The sequence below is a fragment of the Rosa chinensis genome, chromosome 3 (assembly GCF_002994745.2).
Source record: "Rosa chinensis cultivar Old Blush chromosome 3, RchiOBHm-V2, whole genome shotgun sequence".
NCBI lineage: Eukaryota > Viridiplantae > Streptophyta > Magnoliopsida > Rosales > Rosaceae > Rosa > Rosa chinensis.
In genome coordinates, this window is record NC_037090.1 from 13,005,471 (window position 1) to 13,024,118 (window position 18,648).

Below are 18,648 nucleotides of genomic sequence, written 5' to 3' on the forward strand. Positions count from 1 at the left end.
AGTTTTGGGATCTCTAGCACTGCTCCGACTAAAAATAGATCAAGAAAAAAATTCTGGAGAAAGCGCCTCACGTGCTTGGTGCCTTTGTGAGAGTGTGATGCTCCGTCTAGTGGCGCGTCCTTTAGTCATTATCATCAGACGGGCCTGTGAGGAGTTTGTGAACGCCGGTGGGGATTCCTAGCTTAGGCGTGGTCCTGGAAAAGCAGATGGGTGGTTGATTTTGGGTTGGGTAGATCGATATTGATCTGGCCTTCTCAGGTCGTGGGAGAGCGTAGGCGAGGAGCAACGGTGGAGCGCTGGTGTCCGGTGGCCAGATCAGGGGTCGCTGACACGGTTGAGATCGCGGCGGTGGTTGGGCTTTCAATTTCAGGGCAGATATGAGTCGAACTCGGACTTGTTTCGCTTTGAGAGTCGACAACTGACATAGGGATTTGTGGTGAGGTTGACAGCACTAGCCCTCTGGCGACGGGATTGGCTGTCTGTAGCGATGGTGCTCCTTGTTAGGGAGTCTGAAGGTTGGGCCGGGTCAAACGCTTTGGACCTCTGCTGGTGGCCTTTTGTCTTTGATTGCTTAAGTCATAGCTATTATTTTATAGTTTATATTTTGTTTTTAATAAGTTTTCCATAGTACCATGGTAAGACGAAAGGGCTTTATGTCGGTCTATACACCTTGTGTGCCTTATCTGCTCTAGGTAGGCTGCTAGTTCCTTGCATTGGCAAATAGTCGCAACCTCCTAGTGGCAGTAACGTGTCTGCTCTAGGTAGGTGACGAGTTCCTTGCTTGGTCAAATGGTCTCAACCTCCTAGTAGCAGGATAAAGCTAAGTGTTGCCGGATTTATATTCCGGTGGCAACATAGTGGGAAAGCCATGTTGTTTGTTATGATGTTTCTTTGTAATAGAGTTATATTTTCGGTATGTCATCACAGTTGTAAAACGAATAGAGTACCCAGTGATGCACTCTTCGCTAGTTGGTGGTTGTTTTAGAATACATTGTTTTAGTTAAGACTTTTGTTATTATCGCAGAAAGTAGGTTCTCTTGATGCATATTGTAATTTGGGGTTTAGGCACCATGTCCCCCCCTCCTCCCCCAAATATATTCTACAGTTTCATTAATCATGGCTTGAGGGCAGCCACACTGACGCTTATTAAAAAAAAAAAGGAATTGTTTACTCCCTGAACTTTCAGGGAAAAAACAGTTCAGTCCCTGCCTTTTCAATTTCACACATTTACTCCCTCATCTCTCAATTTTGAACCAATAGGTCCAATTTGTTATTCTCCGACCAAAAATGTCTATTCTACCTTCAAATTTTTTAATTAATTAATTATTTTTTTTGAAAAGATTTTTTTCTCTTTTGTTTTGTTTTGTTTTTTTTTCCTTTTTTTGATTGAGCAGATGAAGAGAGGTTTTGTGTTTCGTCGCTTTAGAAATTTTGGTGTTGAAGGAGAAGAAGAGATAAATAGAAAAGGAAAAAAAAAAATTAAGAAAAAGAAAAAAGATGAACTGAGCGTATAATAGACATTTCAATAGAGTTTTTTTTTACCGAATGAACCTATTGGTTCAAAATTGAGAGATGAGGGAGTAAACGTGTGAAATTGAAAAGGCAGGGACTGAATTGTTTTTTCCCTGAAAGTTCAAGGAGTAAATAGTATTTAACCCTAATAAAAAATATTGAAGATTTGGGATTGGAAAAACTATATTTTATTTATACTATAAATTTTTATGAGTCGAGTTTTAATAAATGAGCTGAATTGCTTGGGTTTGGGCTTGGACCTGAACCTTTAGGCCTGGGCTCCAACTTGGCTGCTGGGCTCTATTTATTGGGCCTTCAAGGAGGGTGCCACCCTCATTTATCACCTAATGATAAGGGTGAGCCTAGCCTGAGATGTGACTTTCTTGGGCTATTTAGGCTTTTTTACGGTCTTTAAAGTGCCAGTCCTACTTCAAATCATGGTTCTACGAAAATTATCTTGAGTTGGACTAGAGAAAGCGGCTTGTAGATGAGGAATTGACTCATATTTGCTTGCTGGGAAGTAGCTTTCTTTTCGTACCACAATTGCGTGTCTGGCGAATGGTTAGAAGATGATTTTTCCTCAGAAAACACAGAGTTGTTCTTTGTTTATGGATTCGCTTTATTAGCGGGCTCAACTTGACTTGTAATGAGTTTGCAGTGCTTAGATAGGAGCTTGTATCTCTGTCTTGTAAGTGTATGTAGATTCTGGCTTTTTGGCTGGTAATTTAGTGCAATGAACCTTTACTTCAAAAAAAATGAGCTGAATTTTAACAAGCTCGAGCTACTCATGAAAAATACCAGCTACTTACGAGTTTAACGGTCCGAATATCTCATAGTTCAAGCTTGACTCATTTTTTTGTTAAGCTTAATATTGAGCTCAAACTCGGCTCATTTATCTTATGAACACGAACTAAACGAGTTAAAAACGAACCGAATACGAGTCGACAAGAGTTGTATCGCACCTATTTACAACACTAATTCTGTCTCAAATACGGAGGGCATGAGATCATTAATGATTTTGAGACCAAATCACAGAAAGAGCCCTATTTCTCGATACAATGCATCGTAATGGCAAGCTAGAGCTACAGTTTTTTGAATATTCGGTTTATATTCGATTGTTAGAACAAGATTGTTGCCCTTGAGTTGATCCAATTACTAGAGTGTTATAGATAAACATTTGACAATTAGCCAAGTCACGGTGTTACTCTTGCTCATCCAAATTCTTCACAAGCCAGGCCAAGTCACTTTGTTGCTCTTGCACACCCTCCGGGTGGAAGACGAGCAGCTCAAAAGTCAAGCAACAGGGCAGGGACCAACATTATTTAGTCTTACTATAGGAGAATGTAAAAAACCACGCCCACGACTTAAATGGGGTTTAGCCAATCACGATGCTAATGAATAGTTTCAACCAAGGTCATAGAGAAGCTTCCAATACAATCCCACATTTCCAATAGACCAATCCTATTATAGATATAACAAATTTTGCCTGCAGTGTCATTTATCCAGATGCAAGCACAGACTACCAGCACACTCAATTCAAGGCTCTGCACCTGTTTGCTTTTTTTTCCCAAGACTCTACAATACATTCTGACCTTTATCATTTTCGGCACACAATAGCTTAGAGTAATAACTCTTGATATCATATAATCAGGGCTAAATCATCGACTCCATCAATTCAAATCCTGTAATCAGAGCCACAACCTAATAGCTACAGCAACCCTGCTTCTGTTTGTTGTTGCCCTTTTTCAAAAACAGTTATCACTGCAACCTCAATTGATGCAAGAATTGGAAAGGAACAATGCTTTATTCATGCGATTTCCAGAAAGTATGAAACAGAATTATCCATATAAGAAGCTCATCAATATCCAGTTAAACCAAATTTTCTTCTTTCATAAAAATTGTAACATTAGTCCGTCCTCTCTATAGTAACTATGGGAATCAAGGCTAAGCAAACAGAAAGTTTCACAGGATTCCCATACCAAAAATGATATTTAGATAGAGCCTAATCCTGGGTAGCTGCTCCTTGGTTGAGCTCTCCAAATCTCATACCAACACGCATCGAATGCTTCAGGAACTTCTCAGCACACCTTCGAACACACGTGTCCTCTTGCTTGGTCAGGGCCTTGCGCGTAAAGCTGTCTACGCAGTCACTGAAACAGCTCTCCACCAATGAATTATACATCCTCAAACTGCAAATTTGTGCAACATAAAGTAACTCAGACTTCAGCATTATACATCAAAATTTCATCTCCTGCATATCGAAACCGGGCACTTACTTATACTAAAATTAAATCCCAATTCCAAATTTCCAATACAAGTACAAGATTATGCTAACAATTACAGAGCCCTAGACTCCTGATTCATGTTTGGTATCTCAGGAAGAGTTCATTGTTTTGTGTACCATCATATCAAGCAAGTCCAAGTGAACATTAGATTCTGAAAGCTGAACAAGAGCAACCCTCTTCTAATCGAAAACAGAGCAATCCAATTTTCAAAAACATTTAGATTCACAAATATGAATGGATCAGATTTACAAAACCTGTCACGAATCTGAAGCTGGTCGATCATGGTGGCCATTCTCTTCTTATCTTCTTCAGGAAGACTATCCAAGTCCGCCCCCTGCAGCATGCTCTTATCCATCTTCAAATCCCACAATTTCACAGTTTCGGGGTTTAGGGTTTAAGAACACAAAGACTCTTCAATTTAGCCCCCCCCCCCTTCTTAAACCCTAATCTTTATACCAGTCTGCCCCTTTGCTGAAGGGTCCTCCAAATAATCCCTAATTCAAATTCTGAACCTTTCGTGAAGCCCACTTAATATATTGTTGGGCCCCACCGCCCACCGGGGCCAATCCAAATTTCAAACTATAAATTCTAAAACAAGCCCAACCTCGGGCCCTGTGCCTTCCAACGGTCAATACTTTCAAAATCCCTATTCCCCCAAATTGAAACCCATAATTTGGGACTGTGTTCTGAACCCCCAACATTCTCTCTCTCTCTCTCTCTCTCAAATCCAAGGTAGACCTTCAATTCTTGATGGAAGCCCTAGAAGCTTCTGCGACTCCAGCAAAGTCCCTGAACCCTAATTTGACCTCCAAGGTCAGGGTCATCGTTAGGGTTCGGCCTTTTCTTCCCCACGAAATCTCCGCCCTGAACGGCGATCACACTCCCTGCGCTTCCGTTCTTGACCTAGAATCTCAGTCGTCCACTGAAGAAGTCGTCGTTCATCTCAAAGATAAAGAATCAAGGTGAGGAGTTTTTGAAAATTTTGAATTTTCTGTTTCTTTGTCGGCTTGTGATAATTAATTGTGTGTTCTGGGCGTAGCCGAAAGGAGTGTTATCGGTTAGACTCGTTCTTTTCCGGGGAGGACAACAATGTAGCTCGGATTTTCTACAGGGAAGTGAGCCCTTTGATTCCGAGAATCTTCCAGGGCTTCAATTCCACTGTGTTTGCTTATGGAGCTACCGGTAGTGGAAAGACTTACACTATGCAGGTTTGAATTTGATTTGTCCGAAACCATGAGATCGAACAGTCTTTGTATTAGGATTAGTGAAGTGTGAACTGCATCTGGATTTTTGTTGTGTTTCTCAGTAACTAAATGCAAAATTTAAGTCTCTCTTATGCATCATTCAGTTAAGGACACAACTTATATCTACTTTGCCCCCGAAAATCGACAATTCGTGAATTTGCTGTGTTTCTGAGTAACTAGATGCTGGATTCAGTCTTTTTCATGAGGCATTTTGGCACTTGTAAGTTTAATTTAGTGTGTGGTTCATGTTCTAGGGGACGGATGAGATGCCGGGTCTAATGCCACTGGCCATGTCCACGATCCTATCCATGTGCCAGTGCACCGGAGCCACAGCTGAGATTTCATACTATGAGGTCTATATGGACAGGTGTTATGATCTGTTAGAGGTCAAATCTCAGGAAATTGCTGTTTTGGATGACAAAGATGGTCGGATTCATCTTAGGGGGCTCTCTAGGGTGCCTATAAAGTCGATGCAAGAATTTGATGAGGCCTTGTCTTGTGGGATTCAGAGGCGGAAAACCGCGCATACGGGTCTTAATGATGTCTCTAGTAGGAGCCATGGGGTCCTTGTGATTTCTGTTTCCACTCCTTGTGATGGTGTTTCTGGGGCTGCTGTTACTGGGAAGTTGAACCTCATAGACTTGGCAGGTGTTGTTTCTGATACCTTTCTAAGTAGCTTAAAAGAGATAAATTACAATTTGAAATTGGTTTTGTTTCTGGTCTTAATTTATGTGATTACTTCAATTAGGCATTTTTACATGGAAGTCAAATCTCATAGACTTGGTAGGTTTTGTTTCTGTACCTTTCTAATTAGCTTATAGATGATGAAGTCAATAAGGAATTGGGTTTCTTTCTCATCTTAATCTATGTTTTTTCTTCAATCAGGCAACGAAGATAACAGAAGAACTTGCAATGAAGGGATTCGTCTCCAAGAGAGTGCAAAGATTAACCAGTCATTGTTTTCATTGTCAAATGTGATTTATGCATTAAACAACAACTTATCCCGAGTTCCCTACAGAGAGAGTAAATTGACTCGTATATTGCAAGACTCACTAGGTGGGATGAGCGAGGCTTTGATGATTGCTTGCTTGGTAAGGAATTTGAGTTGGCAATGCTATGTCTGCCCTGTTTATATTGTTTTGGAATTTTTACTAGAATCGTTTTGCTTTGACCATAGAATCCAGGAGAGTACCAGGAGTCAGTTCACACTGTCAGCTTGGCAGCTCGGTCACGTCACATCACCAATTCGGTTCCTTCGGCTCACAAGCAAGAGACACCAAAGGTTAAAGTAGACATGGAAGCCAAACTTCATGCTTGGCTTGAATCCAGAGGAAAGACAAAGAGTGCACAAAGAGTTCAACCATTGAATTCTCCTTTCTTGGGAAAACCTCCACTCTCCTCTACCAAGAAATTTAACACCAACCTCAGCTCACTGAAGAAGCTTACTACTAACCGACGTGATGGAAAGGAAAGGTACGAGTAACTAGTTGAACTGTATATCTTGTATGACATGGACTAGTCACTATTACCTTACTGGAGAACCCTATTTGCAGGACAATCACTACGGCTGTCAGGAATTTATTTGATGAAGGCCCAGTTGATACTAATTTGGAGGTAATTACAAGGCTCTAGTTTGAAGGGATGGATAGGAATGATGGAATTAGGACTAGGCTATAGCATATTGACTATTTGAGGCCTTTATCATTTCTTTCTGTAACATCTTCAAATTAGACTAATTCATGATATTGATTATGTTCTGACATGAAGGTATGGTTTTTTGAGGATAATTGGTCAATAACTTTAGGATAAAGTTTGAGTTAGCTCCACCTGAGACGTAGCTGAATTCTTTCCAAGTTAGTTTACTCTGTTGTGTATTTACAAGTTGAAATTTGTTTTCAGAGCCTGCTAAATGCTGCTAAGGATAAGGGTGATGCTGAAACCGGTGGATTTGCAAGCTTACCTGGTATACAAACACCCTGCACAAACTGGATGCTTGTCTTATTTTGTTCCACCCCGGGATGTACTGAATTCATTCCTTGTTTCAATTACTTATATCGTATATATGCATAGGTGAGTCATCAAACCATGACGAGAAGTCTACAAGCTTTGTTAATTCATCACCTGTTGGTAAGAGGAAGAGCCCACTCAAAAGTCCTTTGAGGAAAGTTCTTTCCCCTGTCAATGCAAATATAAACCCAAAACCCTTTGATGAACTGGTATCCATTGAGCCAAGGACACCCAAGACACCTTTTCCTGTAAGTTGTATGAACAACAGATTCCAAAATCTGGGAACCCCACTAGAGAAATTCACTGCTTGTGGGTCTCAAGTAAAGGTACAATTATTACAAGTAACTATGATTTGTTTAAGCTTTGAAACATGTGATCCTCATCTCTTTTTTTAAAATTGCACAGAACTGCCTTGTTCAAGAGTATGTTGACTTCTTAAACACAGCCAACAGGTGATGTATTATTCATGTCAGAATTTCATCATTTTTATTTCTTGCAACTATTATGTGATAAATGAAACTCAATATATCAACTGGTTTTTTTTAACTGCAGGGAGGAGCTACTGGAAATCAAGGTTCATGTCTAACATCAGTCTGTTAATTCTGCAGAAATGTCTTCTTACAAATGATTCTTTTGCCTTTTCTTTTAGAAGTTTCTCATTTTAGTGTTAAATACAGGGAATCGGAGTCAAATATGCAGACTACATACTCGGACTGAGAGAAACAAGCCCTTTACAATCGGTAAGCCAATTTAGTCAGGTGTTTTGAGCATAGATGAACTTTGAATTACGTTTGAGTGAGTATTAAGAGTGTTTTTGTTTCAGCTGAGCGATTTGGAGAAAGTAGGGCTCTCTTCTAAGCAGGTGAACTTAAAAAGAAAATCTACATTCCAGTCAAATCTTTACCCATCAAATGATGCATGATACTAAATTGAAATTCTTTTACAGATTCACATCTTGTTTAACAAAGCTGCAATAGGAGTATTCGATGAAAAAGGAGATGCAAAACCCAAGTGTGCGGTGGTTTCGCAAGTCCAGTAAGACTCAGAAAGCGGATTTTGCAGAATTGACTCCTCAGATTCAATACAGATTTGAATCAGATATTGTTGTACAAACAGCTAATCTAGCTTTGATGATGACGTAATAGAGTTGTATCATATTCGTAAGAGAGACCTCTTAGAAGAATCCATGTATTAGGCAGAGGCTCTATGCTAAAAGATTCTGTCATTGTTGTTAACTCAGGTCAAGAATTGGGTATAGCTTTTTCAATGATTTTTTCAATTTCAATTGATGACTTTGTTGTGCTTTCCTTTTCAAATGTCATTACCATTCCCTAATTTCTTCAGGGCCATCCTTATCCCACACGTCAGAGTAACGACTAAAGAAAGGAGGTAGTTTTCATTCCATTATAATCATAGAACTTACACTAATTCCTCACACATAGGTGCCAAGTTTATACACAGAAAACATATAAGCAGCCATGACCCTTCACAAATCCTAGCCTAGTAAGATCCGCACAAAGACGACGAGCCACAACTACTTTATTCTGAAACACAATTCTAAAAAACACCTTCAGAATTGCGATACAGAGCCACACACACAGAAAGAAACTATTATAGATTATTATCAAGCTTTTCTTGTTCAAGCACCAGACTCCATGAAAGCTTCAAGGCCTCGCTCACTTGCAAGTGCAAGGGTCGCAGGTGCAGTTGACACACTTGCAGCCATTGCAGCCTCCCTCGGTAGCCACACCGGCTTCAGCCTGTCCATAGTTCCTGCAGATTAAAACCCAATAAAACTAATTAGCAAAAGTCATATAATTTGGGATCTTCAGAAGTTCAAATCCCTTTCTTTTTTTCTTTTTTTCAGGAACAAAACAACCCCTTTTAGGCTTTTTAGGTTCTCAGGAACAATCAACAAAGCAAAAATCAAGCTTCCACCAAATCGAGCACTGTTATCATTTGATCCTATCAGATCACCCTCATCTCCTCCTATCTAGTCATTTACAAGTGAAAATGAACCATGCCGTAATTATATTATCTTTTTTCCTTTCTTTTTCGCAAACGATGATGATATAAAATTCCGATCATTCAACTGCGCCTAGAAAATGCCCCAAAGAGATGATGAAAATGTCTAGCTACACAAAAACACTTACACTTTCTGTGTTCCCACGACACCCATCACAAGAGTCTCAGAGGCAGAGCTCTGCTCTGTGATGTCAGCATAGTTGCCGCAGCTGAAACATAAACAGCCACATGATCAGACATCGTTAGCAAGCCCTGATCTCAGAAAACCAATTAATAACAACAAAGAACAAAAAAAAAGATGTATTACCCTCCGCAGCCACTGCCGCACTTGCAGCCAGCTCCGCAGCCACACTTTCCTCCGCAGCAAGACATGGTTTTTCAGAAAGAGAGATTGAAGAGATCAAAGAAAGATATGAGATTTGATTTAGATAGACCCTGAAATCACTAACTCTCTTTGAACGAGTATTCATGAAGGCCAAGGCCTCAATTTATAACGTAGGGGAGGGAGGACAGTGATTGATATCCACCGTCCACGTGTATGGATCATACGTCATATCTATCCATGCATTTCAGTCCAACCCTTTCTGTATCTATTTTCTTCCACGTCTCGTTTTTTTTACTAACTTATTTATTGACTATATTAATGCGGGTACCCCATTCTCTTTAAGTGGGGATTTCTGGTGTGTTCTGGAAGTGTATCTAAGGCTTTGAGTTGTGCACCGTCTGATTGGTGATGGACAACATTACGTGGTGATGGAGGGGCTCTACCTCCCAATCACGTCCTCCCTCCTGGTCGGGTATAGCCGCAGAAGGAATTAGATAGTCAAGTCTTTCTTAACAACTAATAGGTTGAAGAACTAATGGGGATTCTATATTAGCCACAAATAACTTTAGAAAATTTATTAATTAGCTACTAATTGCGTAATTAGGTATGTCATTGTAACGATTTTACTTCTTTTGTTTTGAGATATTTATACTTCTTTTGTTTTGAAATTATTTTCTAATAATTTTGTATTTTCTATAACGTGATAATGTGATATTAACAAGATCATGAAATTAGAATATAGAGCTATCTTCTTCACATATCGTATGAGTGATTGTTTGATAACGGTGAGGAGGTGACTCTTCCGACCATGCCAGCTCGGGAGTCCCGCACACCTAAACTCTAGTGTTTGTGACTTAAACACGGTCAAGTTTGTAGACAATATGGAACGCATTCTATAAGCGATGAAACGTTCATCCATTGATGTGTGAAATTGTTATAATATTAGAACAATAAATCAATGACTGTAGAATGAAATAGTATAGTAACTTATTTCTTTGGCCTTTAGATGTTTGATAATTTTCATATATGTATCTATTTTTATCATCGTTTATTAATTAGGTAACGACGTAAATAACGTAAATTTTATATTTATCATGAAATTTTTTTTTTTTACATGACAAAACTTTCAAATAATTTAGCTTCTTGAGACATTTTTTAGCAATCTTTTTCGATTCGCATTTTTAGTGTAAGTATATATTAAACTGAAACGTCAAAGTACTTGAGAAATTCTTTTTTATTATTTACTAGGTCCAAAGAATGTTGATTCATTAGGAGCTAGCGAAGAACTATCAATTTGTCGATCTCCAGCTAACCCAATCTTTATAAGTTTATATCATTTTTACTGGTTCATAGCTGATATATTGTGCTCGTACACGAAGAATAAAGAGTGCATATATTGGGTTGGGAGCAATAATTGATGTTATTAATCAGTGCAAGCTTGACTTCCAGGAAAGCAGCTTGGCTCAATATTAACAAAGCATTTGTCATCTTTATCTACTGGTGCAGCATTACCCTTCGTTTTTTTCTATTCTAGTACAGTAGTCCCCTTCAATAATAATCAAATAAAAACAGGAAGTGAAAGTTGACAAGGAGAGCTGGGTTATTTTAAGAACATTTGATAACGAAATATTTAAACATCGATAGGCACAAGACAATCGAATGAATCACGATAAAGAAGCAGTAATAGTCAGATTAAAGTTTGTCATACAATGAATCACGATAAAGAAGCAGTAATAGCTAGTCAGATTAAAGTTTGTCATACTGTCCGCCGTCTGAGAATGACTTGTAAGTGAGTTGTAACCGAATCATCTGTCTGATCAGACGACTCTCAGATCTCGATCAGTTCTCAATTTCATATATTAATTATGATAATCTTTGTTTACCAACTAAATCATCAACAGATATAAGATGTAGCAGGATTCAGTTCTGATTATGTGCGTCCACCAAATGCGTCCACCAAATCTGGGTAGTCATCATCAGAGTTATGAGTATTGCTACTTGTCACAACTTGCGGTTAGCTTAACACATATATTGCTGACCCGTTCAATCCCATTTTCAGATTCGGTGATTGATGTCTAACATGCTATGAGAATTTTGTTTTAATTTGCAGGAGTGTAAGCATGAGTATATTTACGGGGATGAGCGTAGACAACTGCTTTCGATCAAGACATTTAAGTCGTGAAAGAACTCCACATGCATCATGTGTGTTCTATAACGTTTTTAGGTTAAAGTAATAAATATATGCATAAATGCATAAAAGAAGTTCACCAAAGGGAAAAAAAAAGAGAGTCACTTTGCAACTATGTGAGAATGCAAGTCATAGTTTTAGACTTCTAGTCTTACATCGATGAAGTAGTTTAGGTTAAGCTTATAGTTATTTATCTTTTGAGCACCGGTAGCTAGCTTGTTCACCTAATTAATAGCGGCTTGGGTAACCATTTTTCATTCACTTGATAGTGTTTGAACCCAGATTAGTGCTTGTTCATTTTCCGATATATTCATAAAGGAAAAACAGAGAAGTGATGTAGAGTGGTGGGTTCTAACTTCTTCAACACCGCAGCTTCGCTCTGTACTGGGAATGATGATTTTGCACCGGACCTCATCAAACATGACATTCTAAATTATTGGACTACGTACATTAAGAACTTTAATATATTCTCTAGAATATATGGTCTTGTAAGGCACAATCATCAACCGTTCATATGTGGATGGATGAGAACAAATCTCTTGAACATGTCCCCTCCTGTATCGAAAAGCTAAGCTAGATAGCCAGAAAGGCATGTCAGGGGTTTAGAAATATGTATTTTAATTATATATATCTTCGCTAGGACCCTATTAACACAATGAGAAGTTGAGAACCCTTCACCCGAAAGCTGCTTTTAGAAATATAAATTCTTAAGGATGAATTCCTCCTTTCGAGTTTACAGTATCAAGCACTACTATTGAGACGTAAGGGGAGAGTGACATAGTCCTAAATCACTTGTATATATTCGAGTAAAAGTTCAATTTATCCAATGAAATTATATGAAAAAATAAATAGCAATAAAGTAGTAAGACAGTGAGCTGTGATCTGTTGGTAAGTTATAATTCTAATATGGAAAAATTTCACAAATGGTCACTCAACTATGACTCATTCGACACTTTGGTCACTGAAGTTTCAAATATATCACTTTGGTCACTCAACTATTACATTGTCAATCACTTAAGTAACTTTGTTAATTTTTTTCATTAAAAAATTATAAAAAATACTCTTTGGGTGACTTAAGTGATTGACAATGTAATAGACTAATAGTTGAGTAACTAAAGTGATATATTTGAAACTTCTGACCAAAGTGTGGAATGAGTCATAGTTGAGTGACCATTTGTGGAATTCTCTCACTCTAACATTGTAAATGTCATGAGTTTAATTTTTACTGACATACTTAAGGGTCAAGTGGACTAAGAGTTTGTATTTTTATTTTATTTAAAAAATAATAATAATAATAATAAGATAGGTAAGAAATTCTTAAATTTTTGTGACTGCTCGCATCAAACTAAACCTTAAGCCCTATGATCATCGAATTCATTCATGATCGACAATCCATTTTATTCTCTCCTAGCTAGCAATAATCTATTGCACATGGGATACGGGGACTAGTCATTGTTAGGGTCCCATGCTTTCTCTTTTAGAACAGCATGGGGAAGGCCCATCACACAAAGCTTTGGCACTCCCATGCATTCACAGAATCACAGTACATAGTGGTGGGCGTCAAATGAACTTCGTCCGTTTGCTGTGGATTGTTGAGTCCCTTTTGATGTCGATGCGCTTCATAAAGTTCACCATTTTTCTTCATCTTCTTAAGCCCTAGTATAAGCTACTTGTTATTGAAACCGTAGGAAGGTCATTATGCTAGCTTAAACCACTCACAAATGGAGTTTAATTAAGATGACCTTTTGGGAAGGATAACCTTTGTATAACACAAGCACATGCATGAATAATTTGATCGATACATGGCAATGTTTTTATTCTACAGCTTTTCCCTTGACCAAAATGATGTGGGAGTTGCACTTAACCAAGTTCCTAGAGCTGAAAACAAGAACTAAAGCTGGCCAAGTAGGTAGAAGATGCCAAGGTCTGATAGATATCTTCTTGGAAGTTTAAATGAAGGCAGATTCTAGACTACCTTGTACCAGTTGTGTAAAATGATCTAATTTCCATTATTTGGTTTCTATTTCTTCTTCTAAAAGTTTTATTGCAAGGGTCTCCTGTAAGAAATGAGACCTTGATGAATTTCTGGGATGAATCTCATTTGATGCAATCGTACCAATCTATAAACAAGGATACTACCTAAACCGAATGAAATTAGAAATCTTAAATCCAATGTCATGAGGAGAGATGAGTCACTTTTTCTTATGTGTGACTACAGCCTTCCACTTTCATCTGAACTTTATTTCACAAATCCAATAACTCCTCTGTTTCTTATGGCATAAAAATATAGATCATGCTTGAATCTGTGTGGAAAGTTTAGGAAAGCGAAGAGTTCAAGTACTCATTTCACAAAGGAGGGCAGAGTTCCATTAGTTAAGCGGCAATCTAACGCAGACGGATTGATATCTACGTTTACCAACAATGAACCTAAGCAAAGCATTCTGGAGTCCACTAGAGATAAAAGAGAATAATCTCAATTTTATTGATAAAAGATGAAAAGATGCATTTTGCAGCCTTAAGGCGGCTTATTTATAAGAAAATAAACCCTAGGGCGACTAACAATGAAACCCTAAAGCCCATGGGTAAAAATGAAAACAACCCGAAAATAATTAGGAAAACCAAAACGACGAAAAATAGAAAAATGCAGTTTTGAGGCCCTAAACGACCCCGGAAGCCTGAAAAAGGTCACAGGTCGTGGCAAAGCGACGAGTTTGATTTCTGGCGCGTTTCCCTTTCCGGAAAGGTAAGGTGCGTCTCAATCGGACTCCGAAAGCCCATTTCGCGTCTACTAGTCACTTTTCGTTTTCCTCCTTTAGCACGATCCAATTGTTCTTCAAATTAGGCTGCCATTTTTTCTGCATCACAATCCACAACCAGGGTTTCAAATTACAGAATAGTTATTTCCGGTTGCAGTGTGTGCAAAAGAACTTTGATTTATTGTAATCCTAACTCTCAGTCACCAGTTGGGGAAGGGTTTCCACAATAATTTAATATTTCACTAACTGTACAATATGCATATTCACCAACAAAATATTTCTTTCCTGCTCTGTCTTCCTATATTCTTCATGAAGTTGAGAGAAATTAACAATATTAATCAAGCAACAACATATCAGATGACACATTACAAGAAATGTGAAGGTACCTTAGGAATTAATTTGATGTATCCACAAGCTCAGTCCCAGAGAGCTTCCTCTAAAAGTTCATCAAAAATTAGGTCCTCCAATTCAATCCCTATACATTCAGAATCAAATTGGAGGTTCATCCAACCATCATTCTTTGCTAGATCGTTACTCACAATATAATCTAATGATTGATCAACGTCCGGTCTCAAGCTCAAGTACCAGCTTATAAGGGCCCACACTTCCTTCAGAACATGGTGTCCTGCTGGCATTAGACGAATGTAACATAGCGAAGACAAGGCCGTTGGACAGTAGTTGTATGACCTCCCATAAATCTCCATCAACACTTCATTGATTAGATCAAACAAGAGCAAGTGATCACATTCACCATCTTCTTCATTTCCTGCACAATCAGGATCAAGAACGAAGCAGCCTTCTGCGCCTTCATATAGCAAAGGATAGACTGGCGGATCATCAGCATGCCAAGTCCCAAGGCACTCGTTTCCTTTGAATCCAGAAAACTCCAACACATCTCTCACATAATTAAACTCGGCCATATCTCTTTCATCAACTTGAACATGACTCATGTCATAACACTCGTGTTTTGTAGGAGTTTCTACTTCCTCAGTATCCAATCCACTGCTAACTACATTAGTGGCATCAATATCAGGCTCCTTCCCTTGCTTGTTGTCCAAGTTATCTGGTCCATCTTCATGCTTTAATTCCAATTCTTCTCCTATAAAACCAACATATGGACATCCACTTCAGCCTGAAAGCTCAGAATTGGTGATTGATGCAGGAAAATAAGAGAATGGCTAAATTTTTCAATGTGCAAAAAATGAAATCCACTTTTCTACACTGAAACAAGTGTGTTTAATCATTAAGTGCTAAAGTTTGAAACTAATATCTCATAAACCACTACATGTTGGTTTGAGACAATATAACGGTAACATCTACTGATGACGTCTGGAAAAACAAACCTTCAGACTGGGAACATTTTCTCAGGCTGGAAATATCTTGTAGAGCATTGATGTTAGGCACGTACGTGGGTAAGGGATCTGAAACACTAGTAATGGCTTCTAAAAGAGGCTCAGTATCTTGTTCTGTATGAGAAACACTGTCCCCAGTTGTTATTTTTTCAAATTCATCTTTTGACACCTTAGAACTTGTCTCATCATGCGCAACTGATGTAGATTCCACCTTATCTCTAGTAACTGCATTAGTTTTAGTATCTTGTTCTTTGTGAGAAATACTGTCCCCTGTTGCCAATTTTTCAAATTCATCATTTGACACCTTAGAACTTGTCTCATTGTGCACAACTGATGTAGATTCCACCTTATCTCTAGTAACTGCATTAGTTTCAGTAGCATCATCCAAGTTTGCTTGGACTTCACTTTCTATAGGAAAATCTAACTGCAACTCATTTTCTGAACCTATAGAAAGCTCCCTCTTTTGTTCACTAAATCTGCTTTTTGTGCTTGCATTTCCATCCACACCGGTCTTAAATAGCAATGGAGGAGGAAAACCATCTGGAGATTCCTCATTCTGATAGTATGATTCCATATCAGGTAAAGAGTAAATTCTTCCCAGACTTTTGGGAGCTTTCCGGAAAGGTGAGCTCTGGAATGGTGAGCCTGAATCTTCTACTCTAACTTTCAATCTCTCATATGATGGCTGGCATTTGTCCTCTTTCTTGAAACTAGTCATCTCATACAACCTGCGGTACCTATCAAGTGATGCATCGAAAGATGATGTTCTTCTCATGTTGGGCATTTTTTTCTTTAGGGGAGAAACTGAATGATCACTTCCATAACTACTTGGACTATCTTTACCTTCTCTATGCAATGCAGGGTCCTTCGAATGGCTAACAATCTCCTGCTCTAGTTCTTTAGTGAGCTTTTGTCCATGAGGAATCTTGTGAAGGATGGCCTCCATGGAAATCACATGTCTCTCTTGTTTACTCTCCTTAATCACGTGCTTTATTTTTTGTCTAAGATCCTTGAAACGCTTAATTGCCACCGGATTCTCACCTTGACTCATCAAACTGGGTTGAGAAGGGGAAGATGAACTCTCCATATTCTGATCAGTAATCGATGGCATTGGCCGTTCCCCAGCATATTTCAATGAAGTAGACCATGTAGGTTTTCGAGCTGGACTACCATCTTTTGGCTCATGCTTGGGTTTGAGCTTAGTAGGTTCAGAACCTCCTTTGCCTGATGAACCGGGCATAGGAAATGACTCTGCCTTGGTTAAACTCGTTTTTGCGCTGACTGCTTGTTGATTCTGGAAGTGCTGAACTAGAGGAGAACCCGGATCATGTAAAATTTTCACTAGTAACTCTTTGTTTACATTAATTATATCCAAAGCCTCTAGATACTCCTTTTGATGGACCGAAGAATCTGCGTCAAGTTCTTTAACATGTATCAACTTCTTCTGTAACATATCTTGTACTGTGTCATTGTCTAGCTGTTCTTGACTAAGTGGCTCATCCTTTTGGTTCTCATTAACCGGGACATGATCCACTGTGGGATCTCCAGTAACACTCATTGGACTGCTCTCTGCACAATTGTTGTCGACACTAGTACTAGGTTCTTCAGAAGAAGAGCTTTCCTTGTTTTTGTGAGCAACAGGTCGAGGACTTGCCTCATTCAATACCATTTCAGCAATTGGATCCATATTTGAAGGTGGTTCGAAATGATGTATCGATTCTGTTCGTGTCAATTGTGATCGTACAGGACAGCTTGAGGTCCGGTTATATCTGCCCCTCTTCTTAGCCATTTCTTCAGCAATTCGTGCCTTTATTCGGGCCTTAACAGAAGCCTTGGATGTTGGACTCAACGGATTTATCATTTCTTCGGCCTAAAATGTACACATCTTAAATTCAATCTGCTAATCAAAATCCATAATCCAAATACTGATAAGAACAAACACATTTGGTCATGATCTCTATTTCCTTAACTTACAGGAGTAGTTTTGTCCATCTTAGCATCATTGTCTTGTATATTCTGAAGACTACATGCATTTCCACAATTCCCATGATTTCCAACTCCTGCAGTGAAACATCCTCGGATGAAAACGATAGGGCTAAGTAAAATTTTCATACCTAATGTACTACATTTTACTTACCTGCACCATTTTTATTATGGCCATGCTTCTTGTACATTAGTCTTTTCTTGACATAATGCCAGTGGTGATACTTCATGACATGTAGCATGCCCCATACACACCCTGGAGTCCCTGGACGCTCATTCCCTGTTGCATCCCTAGGCTGTTTTTCTCGCAAGTTCCTTCCCATGGTTCAAAAAATTCACTTCCAAAATGTTATATATCATAAATGACTTCGATCTGCTACAAGCTTGTCAAACCTGCACATATATAGTTAGTTGGTTACAATAAAAAAATAAAGAAACAAGGAAGGCAATTCCATTTCTTGGGAATTTAATATAAACATGTACTAGCTACCATGGAAAGAACAAACACAAGTCTCTTTAATTTATTTGAGAAGCCTAATCAGATTCTGATTGATGCTTCTAAAGGGTACTTGATTATCTGGTTGAGAATTCAGGCAAACAAAACATGCATCTAAATGGGTTTTGAGCAGAATACAAAACTTTCCATTCATGTTGAAATATATCGAAATTTGATATCTGTTGCAGAATGAAAGCAGCTGAATAACAATCACACAATTCAACTAATCAAACCCTAATTTACATTGCCGTCTAAAAAGAGACGAATGACATTCCTTTAAAATTGATCCTATAAACAAATTCGCACAAAAATGAAAATAACACAGATATGCTACGCAACTATATCCCTAATAATAATATTTGATACCATTGAATTGATAATCGCGAGCTACCAAAAAGTCCCAAAGAGAGATTCGATGAACAATTTCTCCTGACCTTATGTTGAAAAATAGAGGAGTAAAAGAAATTGAAAAATC

At 38.5% G+C, this 18,648-nt stretch overlaps 4 protein-coding genes across 4 annotated transcripts; 1 reads left to right on the forward strand and 3 right to left on the reverse strand.

The window, feature by feature from the left end:
* Window positions 1-3,285: 3,285 nt before the first annotated feature.
* On the reverse strand, window positions 3,286-4,233 carry LOC112192005 (mitochondrial import inner membrane translocase subunit Tim9). The gene is made up of 2 exons (XM_024331514.2): window positions 4,052-4,233; window positions 3,286-3,701 (listed from the first exon to the last, which is right to left on the reverse strand). Exons 1-2 carry the CDS (start codon window positions 4,150-4,152, stop codon window positions 3,515-3,517), a joined length of 288 nt encoding a protein of 95 aa, XP_024187282.1. The 5' UTR covers window positions 4,153-4,233; the 3' UTR covers window positions 3,286-3,514.
* A 169-nt stretch (window positions 4,234-4,402) lies between these two features.
* LOC112192004 (kinesin-like protein KIN-10B) lies at window positions 4,403-8,345 on the forward strand. The gene is made up of 13 exons (XM_024331513.2): window positions 4,403-4,759; window positions 4,837-5,005; window positions 5,296-5,689; window positions 5,927-6,132; window positions 6,219-6,514; window positions 6,595-6,655; window positions 6,941-7,004; window positions 7,112-7,374; window positions 7,454-7,500; window positions 7,601-7,622; window positions 7,726-7,788; window positions 7,872-7,910; window positions 7,995-8,345. The coding sequence occupies exons 1-13, from the start codon at window positions 4,548-4,550 to the stop codon at window positions 8,085-8,087; spliced, it is 1,929 nt and encodes a 642-aa protein (XP_024187281.1). The 5' UTR covers window positions 4,403-4,547; the 3' UTR covers window positions 8,088-8,345.
* A 73-nt stretch (window positions 8,346-8,418) lies between these two features.
* LOC112192006 (metallothionein-like protein type 2 MET1) lies at window positions 8,419-9,543 on the reverse strand. The gene is made up of 3 exons (XM_024331515.2): window positions 9,381-9,543; window positions 9,202-9,282; window positions 8,419-8,821 (listed from the first exon to the last, which is right to left on the reverse strand). Exons 1-3 carry the CDS (start codon window positions 9,443-9,445, stop codon window positions 8,725-8,727), a joined length of 243 nt encoding a protein of 80 aa, XP_024187283.1. The 5' UTR covers window positions 9,446-9,543; the 3' UTR covers window positions 8,419-8,724.
* Window positions 9,544-14,017: 4,474 nt separating this feature from the next.
* On the reverse strand, window positions 14,018-18,648 carry LOC112194144. The gene is made up of 6 exons (XM_024334393.2): window positions 18,540-18,648; window positions 17,832-18,070; window positions 17,669-17,754; window positions 15,686-17,564; window positions 14,729-15,441; window positions 14,018-14,441 (listed from the first exon to the last, which is right to left on the reverse strand). The coding sequence occupies exons 2-5, from the start codon at window positions 17,998-18,000 to the stop codon at window positions 14,759-14,761; spliced, it is 2,817 nt and encodes a 938-aa protein (XP_024190161.1). The 5' UTR covers window positions 18,001-18,070; window positions 18,540-18,648; the 3' UTR covers window positions 14,018-14,441; window positions 14,729-14,758.

What these genes read in the sequence shown, in the direction of transcription:
- LOC112192004 (XM_024331513.2), top strand. Translation starts at nt 4,548, where the DNA reads ATGGAAGCCCTAGAAGCTTCTGCGACTCCAGCAAAGTCCCTGAACCCT. An exon ending in TTCTTAAACACAGCCAACAG is followed by an intron (nt 7,501 to 7,600) that starts GTGATGTATTAT and finishes TTTTAACTGCAG; the next exon opens with GGAGGAGCTACTGGAAATCA. An exon ending in AGGAGCTACTGGAAATCAAG is followed by an intron (nt 7,623 to 7,725) that starts GTTCATGTCTAA and finishes TGTTAAATACAG; the next exon opens with GGAATCGGAGTCAAATATGC.
- LOC112192006 (XM_024331515.2), bottom strand. Translation starts at nt 9,445, where the DNA reads ATGTCTTGCTGCGGAGGAAAGTGTGGCTGCGGAGCTGGCTGCAAGTGC. An exon ending in TGCGGCAGTGGCTGCGGAGG is followed by an intron (nt 9,283 to 9,380) that starts GTAATACATCTT and finishes TTTATGTTTCAG; the next exon opens with CTGCGGCAACTATGCTGACA. An exon ending in GTCGTGGGAACACAGAAAGT is followed by an intron (nt 8,822 to 9,201) that starts GTAAGTGTTTTT and finishes TTTAATCTGCAG; the next exon opens with GAACTATGGACAGGCTGAAG.
- LOC112192005 (XM_024331514.2), bottom strand. Translation starts at nt 4,152, where the DNA reads ATGGATAAGAGCATGCTGCAGGGGGCGGACTTGGATAGTCTTCCTGAA. An exon ending in CAGCTTCAGATTCGTGACAG is followed by an intron (nt 3,702 to 4,051) that starts GTTTTGTAAATC and finishes ACAAATTTGCAG; the next exon opens with TTTGAGGATGTATAATTCAT.
- LOC112194144 (XM_024334393.2), bottom strand. Translation starts at nt 18,000, where the DNA reads ATGGGAAGGAACTTGCGAGAAAAACAGCCTAGGGATGCAACAGGGAAT. An exon ending in AGATGGACAAAACTACTCCT is followed by an intron (nt 17,565 to 17,668) that starts GTAAGTTAAGGA and finishes TGTACATTTTAG; the next exon opens with GCCGAAGAAATGATAAATCC. An exon ending in AAAATGTTCCCAGTCTGAAG is followed by an intron (nt 15,442 to 15,685) that starts GTTTGTTTTTCC and finishes TTGGTTTTATAG; the next exon opens with GAGAAGAATTGGAATTAAAG.